General features: G+C 52.9%; 1 protein-coding gene across 2 annotated transcripts in view; it reads left to right on the forward strand.

The window, feature by feature from the left end:
- Positions 1 to 10021, forward strand: part of IPO9 (importin 9) — a 46759-nt gene extending 36738 nt beyond the window's left edge. For both annotated transcript variants that reach the window (XM_060091504.1, XM_060091505.1), the window contains exons 15-24: positions 2254 to 2480; positions 4379 to 4527; positions 4983 to 5111; positions 5717 to 5992; positions 6102 to 6268; positions 6818 to 6951; positions 7931 to 8053; positions 8374 to 8478; positions 8659 to 8735; positions 9081 to 10021. In XM_060091504.1, coding sequence (XP_059947487.1) covers positions 2254 to 2480; positions 4379 to 4527; positions 4983 to 5111; positions 5717 to 5992; positions 6102 to 6268; positions 6818 to 6951; positions 7931 to 8053; positions 8374 to 8478; positions 8659 to 8735; positions 9081 to 9191 — 1498 coding nt within the window. In that variant the 3' untranslated portion in view covers positions 9192 to 10021. The remainder of the gene's footprint in view (positions 1 to 2253; positions 2481 to 4378; positions 4528 to 4982; positions 5112 to 5716; positions 5993 to 6101; positions 6269 to 6817; positions 6952 to 7930; positions 8054 to 8373; positions 8479 to 8658; positions 8736 to 9080) is intronic.
- Positions 10022 to 11313: the final 1292 nt, after the last annotated feature.

Raw genomic sequence — 11313 nt, forward strand, 5'->3', positions numbered from 1 at the left:
CTCTGCCAGGGCTTGGTTCCTTCGCCTCTCCTCCCTTCCTCCCTCTCCCACTGTGGCTGCCCTGGCTCGTGTGCTCAGCTTCTTGTGCCTGAAAATTAAAACTCATGGCTCTGGTTGTGCTCTTCGAACTCTGGGATACAGGTACCCAGAAGAAAGTCAGAGTATACCGGACGGTCCATGAGGCCACAGGAGAAATATAGAGCATTTTCCTGGGATGTCGGTTTTCCCTGAAGACTGTGGGGTAGGGCAAAGAAGACATTAGGTGTTAGGAGTAATTTGTAAAAAAAAAAAAAAAAAAAAAAAAACTTTGATATACACTGGCTTCCAGGATAAAGTCTAACCTCCTTAGCTTGGCATAGAAGATCCCATATGATCTGGCCAGATGATGCACTCTGTGGTCTCCCGGACTCTGTAAACCCTTAAAATGAGAAGCCACGGGAAGAGGTAGGGCACAGCCCAGTCCCAGTGGAGGCAGATGCAGAATCCAGTCTGACGAGCCAAGAGCTGCCCACGGCCAGATGCTGGGCCAGCCCTTAAGGAGGAGTTAGGTTAGAGCACGGTGGCATTGAACACAGAGATGTTAGAGATGAGGGACTCCCTGACAATCCAGCGGTTAGGACTTGGCACTTCCACTGCCAAGGGCCTGGGTTCAATCCCTGGTTGGGGAGCTAAGATCCCACAAGCCGCGCAGTGTGGCTTAAAAAAAAAGATGTTATGGGGCCTCCCTGGTGGCGCAGTGGTTAAGAGTCCGCCTGCCGATGCAGGGGATACGGGTTCGTGCCCCGGTCTGGGAGGATCCCATATGCCGCGGAGCGGCTGGGCCCGTGAGCCATGGCCGCTGGGCCTGCGCGTCCGGAGCCTGTGCTCCGCAACGGGAGAGGCCGCAACAGTGAGAGGCCCACATACCGCAAAAAGAAAAAAAAAAAAAAAAAAAAGATGTTATGGACCAAAAAACAAAGAATCTGAACAAATCTGAGATCTAAGCCCACAGGTTTACTAGTCACTGTGGATCTTTGAACCCAGCAGCTGACACAAATAATATGGTTGTAAGACACTTAAAAATTAAGTTAAGAAAAACCATTTATTGAGAACCTGGGGTCGGGGGGCCTTGTTTCTGCACCAGGTTTTTTTAACATAGAGAAACAATGTTTTTATTGACTTTTATTACTGTTCTGAAAATAACAGAAGTAAAGACTTAGATGATATATTTTTAATAATTGTATCCCATTGAACATGGTAAGCAGCACCCAGTAAATATTTATTGATTGAATAAGAGGCGAATAAGATAGAACTATGAATAGAAAACAAACTTTTTTTTAAGAAATAAAATTTCCTTTTTTAAAATTTAAAAATTTTTATTTTGTATTGGAGAATAGTTGTTGATTAACAATGTTGTGTTGGTTTCAGGTGTACAGCAAAGTGATCCAGTTATACATCTACATGTATCTATTGTTTTTCAAATTCTTTTCCCATCTTGGGTATTAAAGAGTATTGAGCAGAGTTCCCTGTGCCATACAGTAGGTCGTTGTTGGTTATCGATTTTAAATATAACAGTGTGTACATGTCAATCCCAAACTCCCAGTGTATCCCTCCCACCCCCCCGTAACCAGAAGTTCGTACTCTTAAGTCAGTGAGTCTGTTTCTGTTTTGAAAACAAACTTTTAAACCCTGCAAATAGTACACCAGTTTTGTGAGTATGTGTAAAATGTTTATATACATTGATCTCATCTTAGGATGCAAAAAAACTCCAAAAAGTATAAAATCTTTATAACATGGAAGTTAAAAAATAGTCTCTTACTAAGTAACAGTTGTATTGGAAAAGATTTAAAAACACTGTTTGGAAAATTATATATATATATAATATATATTATATATATATATATATATATATATATATATCTTAGGAATGTGACTAAAACAATAGTCTGAGGAATCATAAGTCATTTGACTTAATATCTTAATAATTTGGATGTAACCATGACTGGGATTTGCTTCAAAACGAAATAGAGGGATGAAAGAAATTTTAAAGGAAATAACAAAGACCAAAGCAGAAATAAATTAGAAAACATAGAAATGGTGGTGGTGATAGTTCTAAAAAAAAAAAGCCACAGAAAGATGTAAAAACTTAATGGGCTCTAGGAGTAGCTTCATAAAGCTTCCCATGTAAATGCCGTCACACGTGATGCTGACTGGAAACACCAGGAACTGAGGGACCCACTGGTGAGCCGTGCTTGCTTCTTTCTTGCCCTCCAGTTACTGTGACCAGCTGAAGGTCTCGGAGAGCACCCACGTGCTGCAGCCTTTCCTCCCCAGCATCCTGGATGGCTTAATGCACCTGGCGGCTCAGTTCAGCTCCGAGGTCCTCAACCTGGTGATGGAGACCCTGTGCATCGTGTGTACGGTGGACCCAGAGTTCACGGCGAGCATGGAGAGCAGGATCTGCCCGTTCACCATCGCCATCTTCCTGAAGTACAGCAACGGTACGCGCGCGGCGGCGGGGGGCAGGGGGCAGGGGGCGGGGCGCGCGAGCCCTGCCCTGGCTCTGGTGGTCTCAGCAGTAGAAGCGAAGAGTGTGACTTTGAGTCAGCGAGAGTAGGGTCGCGCTGTAGATCCAGCAGCACAAACAGCAGAGAACCTGTGCCTGTAACAGTCGCCGTCTGGTCATGACTGGGAAGAAAGCTAACCAGCAAGATATGCATAACCTAGGACTTTGACAGGAAAGTAAGGGAATTGAGCAGCTAAATCAAAAGCTTCCTAAAAGAAGCGGCCTAGAACTCTAACTAGAAAAGGAAAAGTGAAGGAGGAGACACATGCAAAGGTTTATGAATAAGGTGTTCATTGCGTGTTTTTTATAGTAGCAAAAATTTGGAAATAATGAGAGGTTAATTAATTATGTCCATAAAATGGAATGCTTTGCAGCCGTTAATAATCAAACCTCAAAGGAATTGTTAAAGCCACGAGGAAGCGCTCACCTTGTAGTAAGTGAATAGATTGTTTTCCAAAATGCGTAGAATATAACCCCAAGTTTTGGTTTTGCTTTAGAAAAGGATGTCTGTGTGGTTATGTATATAGAAAAAACACCAGAAGAAAATGCATCAGAATGTTAAGAGTAGTTATCTCTAGGTGGTGGAATTACAGGTGTATTTTTTCCTTTAATACTTCTCTGCATTTTAAGTTTTTCTGCAGTGAGTGTGTATTAGAAATATTAAGGACATTTGTATCTGAAGAGCGAGTATTGAAGCTTGGAAGGGGGTTGGTTATGTAACGTGATGTCGTACTAAACATTTTATTCAATTCGTTTTTTCACTTAAAAATGTGTCCTAAGGAGGGTTCCACACTGCACTCTTAAGATAGTCCTCATTTTCTCTGCCCATCACGTAGTATTTATTCCATAAATATCATCATTTATTTACCCATTCTGTTCATGGCCCTCTGGGTTGTTTACAGTTTTTGTCTATTATGGACAATGCTGCAGTGAACTTTTAATGTGTGTCTTAGTACCCTGCACACTGCATACGTTGTCTCATGCTAGATAGAGGAGGGCATTTGTATTTTTCTTACACAAAGCAGGTCGAGCTGAAGTTGCATTTCTTCACGAGGCTCTGCTTTTGGAAGGCTTTACCTCTTGCCCTCCAATGGCTGTGGGAGTTCTCGGGCATGGTGACCACCCCCAGGAGATGTACGTGGTCCTCGTCGACACGTGGGAACCTGGGACGAGGCAATGCTTGGGCAGTTTCTGAGACTGATGTCGTCTTAACACAGTATCAGTGGGGGCTTTTTTTTCCCCTTAAGCATTTGTTTTCATAATCAGTCCAAGTTTCACAAGAATACAGACGTTAAAGATTTGTCCCAGAAAAAGAGGCAGGTTTTGTTTTAGGAATAGCTGTTGCTGACTCGTCCCTGACTTCGTGTGATCACACACATGCTGTCTCCCAGACAGCTAGCAGCTCTCCCTGCTTTTCAGGTTACTCAGGTGGCCCCAGTAGGTCCCGGGTCAGTGATGTGTAATCAAAGCAGAAGTTGTAAACGTATGGACACCAAGGGGGGAAAACCGTGGTGGGGCGGGGATGGTGGTGTGCTGAACTGGGTGATTGGGATTGACATGTATACACTGAAATGTATAAAACTGATGACTAATAAGAACCTGCAGTATAAAAAAACAAACAAACAAACAAAAAATAACTAATACTAAACTCTCTTTGGGTTATTTGTATGGAAATATGTTAATATAAATGTTTCAGACATTACATGAAATTTCTAAAAAAAAAAAAAAGCAGGAGTTGTTCACTTCGGTTAGGGCCAAACAACAGGCAGCATTAAGGCAGAAGCACACACAGACCACCAGGCGGGGGGACTCGTGTTGCCTTCTCCACTTCAGATCCTGTGGTCGCCTCGCTGGCTCAGGACATCTTCAAGGAGCTGTCCCAGATTGAAGCCTGCCAGGGCCCCATGCAGATGAGGCTGATTCCCACCCTGGTCAGCATCATGCAGGCACCAGCAGACAAGATCCCTGCGGGGCTCTGTGCGGTATGGCAGTCGTTACGGGGCCAGGGTGGGGATGAGAGAGCGCGAGCGAGCCCCGCACGAGCCCCCCGAGATCCCACCCCGCTGACGCCGACCAGCAGCGTGATACGTTCGTGGGGTGATGTTCCTGGGCTACTTCACCCACAAGGACAGTGGGTGGTTCTCGAGGCTTTCAGAAGGGAGCTCTTGTTCCCAAGGTGCCCTCGGTGATTGGACAGTCCCGTGATGACACTGTCACTGGCTGTCCAGTCAGCCTCCGCCCCCGCCCACCCCTGTGGCTTCTCAAGTGATGAGCTGCCGCCAGGAGACTGAGAGTACCCTCTGCTGTCTTCTTTTTCCAGAAACGTGCCTTTCATGATGAGTGTCTCTGGGTTGGTGGGTGGGCTCCTCACAGTGAGGATCTTGTTGTTGGGCCCCCTCCGCCCACCCCGGAGGCAAGCCCGACTTCTCTCCTGCAGACGGCCATTGACATCCTGACCACCGTCGTGCGGAACACGAAGCCCCCCCTCTCCCAGCTGCTTATCTGCCAGGCTTTCCCTGCTGTGGCCCAGTGCACCCTCCACACGGACGACAACGCCACCATGCAGGTATCTCCGTGCAGGTATCACCACGCAGGTGTCTGAGCCGCGGTGCGTGTGCAGCAGGCTGAGAAGTCGGACACCATTTCCTGCCTTTGAGATAGAAACCCCTCAAATCCGTATTTACCCAGAGGACCCAGGAAGGGTTCCGACTGCTAAAACCAAGACGTCCTGTGCGTCTCAAAGGTGTGAGTGCCAGCCATCCTACTGTCTGTGTCTGGGTGTTGCTGCGGCGGAAGAGATTATAGACGTGCAGACTAATGAAGTCAGCAAAGGGATCAGCCTTTGGAAATCTGTAGGCAGCGTGGTTGGTGTGAGGTCTGCTTTATTCTCACAAAGACCTGCAGTCCCCCCAGTTACTGCTGTGTCTTAGCTCTGTTTGCTCAGTACCAGAGGTAGAGCTTTACGGTTGGAACTCCGTGTGCGTGTCCATTCTCCCTTTGATGAGAAGCGCGCGTTTCTGAGCCAGCCACTGTGGCATGGCAGAGACAGGGTGGTGCACGCCTGTGTCTGCAATGGCGTGGCTCCAACTCCAGCGGGATGAGCCCCCCAGACCCTGCAGATGGAGGGCTCGTGTGCCCGCGGCTGACCTAATCCCCTCCGTTGTCTCCCAGAATGGCGGTGAGTGCCTGCGGGCCTACGTGTCGGTGACGCTGGAGCAGGTGGCCCGGTGGCGCGACGAGCAGGGCCACAACGGGCTGTGGTACGTGATGCAGGTGGTGAGCCAGCTTCTGGACCCCCGCACCTCCGAGTTCACCGCCGCCTTCGTGGGCCGCCTCGTGTCCACCCTTATCTCCAAGGCAGGGCGGGAGCTGGGGGAGAGCCTGGACCAGATTCTCCGTGCCATCCTCAGCAAGATGCAGCAGGCGGAGACGCTCAGCGTCATGCAGGTAGGACGGCCCCAGCCCCAGAGACGCTGGCGAGGGAGCGGCCACGCCGCCCTCTGTTTCCTGCCTGGCTGCCTGAGTCCCTGAAGCAGGTGTCCTCCTGTCCCCCCAGTCCCTGATCATGGTGTTCGCCCACCTGGTGCACACCCAGCTGGAGCCCCTCCTGGAGTTCCTGTGCAGCCTCCCGGGGCCCACCGGCAAGCCTGCCCTGGAGTTTGTGATGGCCGAGTGGACCAGCCGGCAGCACCTCTTCTACGGGCAGTACGAGGGCAAAGTCAGGTGGGGCCTCCTCCTCCTCCTCCTCTGGGCGTTCTGCCTCTTTCCCTGACTTGACCTACCCAGCTGCCCGTTGCATTCCTTTTCCCTCTGTTTCTTTCTGGCTAAACTGTATATTCAAGTAGCTGCCATCTTGAAATTCCCAAAAGATCGTCGTTGCAGGTAGAGTGTGTGTTTTTGATCTCTGCTGGCTAGAGACCCTCCCCTGCCTGCACCTTCACCCAGCCAAGTGCTGCTGGCGGCTTCCTCTTCTCCATAAACCCAGCTTTCTGACTTTTTATCCTGGACTTGATCCGCGGCGTCTCATCGCCCCACACTCCTTCTGGTGCGGACACCACTGTGCTGCTCACCCACTCCGGCTGTGTTCAGGGACAGCTCTCATCTGACCGTCCTTAAGAACACGAGATCCCCTTTTCAGCCAGACTCTCTTCTGTCCCCTAATTAGTTGTGAAAGCACCCTCACCCTCCACGTGTCGGGACATAACTGCTGGTCTCCTTGGAGTGAACTCCAAGGGGGCAGCTGATCGGCCCTTTCTGTCTCTTCCTCGCCAGCTCTGTGGCGCTGTGTAAGCTGCTCCAGCACGGCATCAACGCGGATGACAAGCGGCTGCAGGACATCCGCGTGAAGGGGGAGGAGATCTACGGCCTGGACGAGGGCACCCGCACCCGCTCCAAGGCGGCCAAGAGTGGGTGACGCTGCTCCCCTTACACACACACCGCCCCCACCCCCGGGCCTCAGGACACCTGGGCTGGGAGGTGGTTCAGACATGATTGTTAGTGGTGGGTTTGATAAGAAGCGGCAGAAAACCCCAGGTGAACAGTGGAGCGGAGCGTGTGGGTCCTGCTGCTGCTGAAAGTGGACAGGAGTCCCAGGTACAGGATCCCCAGCGTCCAGCTTCATTCTGGGAATCGGATACCCACTTCTAGTGCCTTTGTGTCTGATTGCCTTTGGCCCATGACTCCGGTGATGTGTGGGCAGAGCACAGAGCTGCCTTCTTTTTTTTTTTAATTTACCATCTTAACCTTTTTTTTTTTTAATTTTAATTTATTTTTTCTGCATTGGGTCTTCGTTGCTTCACACAGGCTTTCTCTGGTTGCGGAGTGCACAGGCTTCTCACTGCGGTGGTTTCTCTTGTTGCAGAGCGCAGGCTCAGTAGTTGTGGCTCAGAGGCTCTAGAGCGCAGGCTCAGTAGTTGTGGCGCAGGGGCTTAGTTGCTCCGCGGCATGTGGGATCTTCCCGGACCAGGGCTCGAACCCATGTCCCCTGCATTGGCAGGCGGATTCTTAACCACTGTGCCACCAGGGAAGCCCTAGAGCTGCCTTCTTTAACTGCAGGTTTACACTCACCTGTGCTGTTTCTCTAACTGCAATTCCCAGGGCCTGGAGTGCTCCACCCTATGCAGGTCCGTGGTTTCCAGGCTTTTTTACCAGCAAAACCTGTCTCCTCTAGTCCCTGAAATCTCTCATCTCTCCTGACTTCTAAACTCCTGTAACATGGCACAGAATGAAGTTATTTAATTTTCCGTTGTGCCTCAGGGCTGGGTGTGGTCTGGGCAGTGGAGAGCCAGGGGGCGGTGCACTGTGTCTGGTGAGCAGCCTTGCGGTGTGGGTTGGGGGGAGCGGCCCAGGGACAGTGGGACGTGGAGCCTCCTCTCTCCTTCGCAGACCCTGAGCGCTGGACAAACATTCCTCTGCTGGTCAAGATCCTGAAGCTGATCATCAACGAGCTGTCCAGCGTCATGGAGGCCAACGCCGCCCGCCAGGCCGCCCCTGCAGAGTGGAGCCAAGGTGCCCGCCCTCCCTGGAGACCGAGCCAGCAGCCGGGCCCCGGGCTTGCGGGTTGCCGACTGGGTGTGCTGATCTCCAGGGTCTGCCTGCAGCACCTCGGGGGTGGCCGGGAGGCCAGCCCTTCCGGCTCTGATTACTCTGAAGAGCCTCTCGGCCTGTTCTCTCCCCACCAGCACGCTCAGTTTTTCCAGTCGGACTTGGTGGGGGGATCTGGCCTGGTCCTCCACCACTGGGGCCCACAGGGCTTTCGTGTCCTGGCCGGTCTGGGTGTGGGAGGGAGACGCGTGCGTGTGCTACAGCTGCTTTTCGGCCCCGTGCAGATGACTCCAGCGACATGTGGGAGGACCAGGAGGAGGACGACGACGAGGAGGAGGACGGCCTGGCGGGCCAGCTCTTGTCCGATATTCTTGCCACGAGTAAATACGGTGAGCGTCGAGGCCAGCCCTGCGCACGCCAGCACCGAGAACGGGGCGCCCAGGGAAGGGCGAGCGGTGGGACCGCGAGGGACGTCCCTTGGGCTTGTGTACCCCTTGACCTCAGCCATGTGGGTGCTGCCTGCCCCCCGTGCCTGTGCCCTGACCCTCCCTGGCTTGGTGTCTCTCCAGAGGAGGATTACTACGAAGATGACGAGGAAGACGACCCTGATGCCCTGAAGGACCCTCTCTATCAGATCGATCTGCAGGTGAGGGTGTCCAGAGACACATCTCGCCAGCAGCAGGGCTCGGCACCATTCCGGGTTGACCTCGTCTTGCCCGGTGGGCAGGGCTGGGGGAGGGCAGGCTCTCTGCTCCCAGGGGCTTCCCGCCTCTGCGCGTGCTGGAATCCAGCTTCCTGGGGCTGTGTAGTCGAAGTCCTAGGGGTGGATTGCAAGGTGTGGTCTTGGGAAATCCCTGTGGAATTCAGTCTCTGGGTTGAACCTTCCCTAGAGCCAAGGACAGGACGGGCAAGCATCCCTCGGGGCGCCGGCACTAGTGTGAAGGCCAGTGGTTCCCGCCCTCAGGGACGCCTCCCCCCTCGTTCCCTCTAGGCGTACCTCACGGACTTCCTCTGCCAGTTTGCTCAGCAGCCCTGCTACGTGGTGTTCTCAGGCCACCTCAACGACCACGAGAGGCGGGTTCTGCAGACCATTGGCATCTGAACCGGTCCTCCTCCCGCCCCGACGCACACCGTCTTGCGGCCCTCACTGGCCTTGAGATGCACTTCCTTCTCAGCCGGGAGCGGCCTCTGCAGAGTGACGCTCACAGTACAGACCAGGCTCACCAGGGCCATCACCTAGGAACGCTGGAGCACAGGACATTTCCCAAAGTACACTGAAGAGGCCCGTCTCTGGAACCTTTTTGTCCCCAGCTGTGCCCGCCTCTGCTCCTAGAGTCCTCTGCTGGCCGGGCCAGAAACATAGTGCCCAGAAGGGTTATGTGTACATGGCCTCACCCGAGGAGCACCGGAAGTCACGACCGTTATATTCTAAAGTGGACCTGTTTCCTTTCGCAGGACATCTGACGTGTTCAGATAGGAATACCCTCGGGAGAGAATGGTGTTTTCTGCCCCCCGCCGCAGACGCGCTGGGCCTCGTAGGAGCGAGGGGAAGCCGCGCCAGGGACCCCGTTCCTCCTGCGACACTGAGACTCCCCGTCGAAGGAGGTCATCTTGGTTTTGCCTCGTTGCATGACACAGCCCCTCCCCGACGCTGTTCCTCTGTATACGTGCACGCACACGGGATAAGCCAGTCAGTTGGCAATTTGTTTTTCCTTTTTTAGAAAAAAAAAAAAAAATGGGGGAAAAACAGATTTTTTAAAGAAGTCCACCTGACCCAACCGTATTTAACATGCCTCTCACACGCATCCCCACACAGTCTGATATCCAGAGGCTCCCCCTCTCCCTCAGGAATTCTCTAAGGTGGGTAAGTTGTAGCCCTCAAATTTGCAATGTGTATTTTTCTAGGAGAGTAAAGTAATCTTTACAAATGAATTTAGTCTGCATGGTATAAGGTGTCTCAGCACCTCTGCCTTCTATTCCTTTTAGAAGGAAAATTAAAATGAGGGGAAAGCCTTAGGTAGAGCCGTGTAGTAGACACCCTTGTATGTTTTAGCTGACCTAGAGGAAATGATGGATTCTCCTAGTTGGGAATTGTCTGTGGTGGGTTCCAAAGTGAATGAGGAGAAGAAATCAGGGGGAGGAAGGTGAATTAGCCCGGCAGCCCCTTTTTTGGTACTGCCCACACCCAGCGCCCCATCTTTAATAGCTGCAGAGTATTCCTTTAGGGTGGTGGTCTCAGCGGGAAATAGAATATAAACGGAATCTAACTCTCTGAAGGAAAGACCACCCCCCACGGGCACGGATTCTGTGGGGCTGCCTTGGGAGCCTTGGGACTCGTCGCCACTAGGTGCCCCTGCTGGTCACTGCCCCCTACCTGCAGTGGAAGGCCTGGGAGGGGGGTAGTGTTTGTGTGCCCGGGGCTGCCAGCCAGGCCCTGAGCTCATGCCGCCTCTGACCACTGCTCATCCCCCCGTGGTTCTGGCGAGAGGACGGCAGGTCTGGCCACTGGTGCTCGGAGGCTCGCCCACGGCTGTCGGTCTGAGGCAGGGCTTGGTGCTGATGGTCCACCAGGCCGGGATGTCCCGGCTAGGCACAAAGGTGTGGTCTCGTGCCCGCAGCGTGGGAGGCGTGGGGCGCTCACACTGGCCGGGCCTGCTCCAGGAAGATCGCCTGCACCCAGTGCCGCAGCGACCCTCCAGCGAGGTCCTTTCCTCCTGCTCTCCGCTCGCTGGTTCTGGGGAGGACCGGGCCTCCCGCCTCAGAACTCGAGTCCTGAAGGAAAGGGTCGCAGCAGCCTTTAGGGGGCTACCCCTGCCCCGCAGACTTCATGCTGGGGGCGAGAGCCGAGGCAGCCCCCGGCGTGCAGGCCCTTCCTCGTGCTTCCGGAGCGTGTTCACACACGTCATCCCGTTTACCTGACAGCTGGTTCCCCTAGACGTTTCCATTCTATCCTTGAGGAAGAGAGTTCAGAGACTGCATCCGTTGTCAGGGCAGGACGTGAAAAAGGCCTGCCGGAGGCCCGGGGAACTGACAGAAAGTCACTCTCGCTCCTCCTTTGTGTCTGTCTTTCTGGCCACAGAGAGCCAGCTCCAGTGTGGAAGGGTGAGGCTGCCTGTCTGCAAGGCTGGAGTTCAAGGTCAGACCGCTGGAGAGCAAGAGCCCGTGGCTGCTCTGAGATCCTTCCGGCCCCCTGACCCTGAAGGACAGCGGCCAGGACACCAGGG

The sequence above is a fragment of the Mesoplodon densirostris genome, chromosome 2, assembly GCF_025265405.1.
Source record: "Mesoplodon densirostris isolate mMesDen1 chromosome 2, mMesDen1 primary haplotype, whole genome shotgun sequence".
NCBI classification, from domain to species: domain Eukaryota; kingdom Metazoa; phylum Chordata; class Mammalia; order Artiodactyla; family Ziphiidae; genus Mesoplodon; species Mesoplodon densirostris.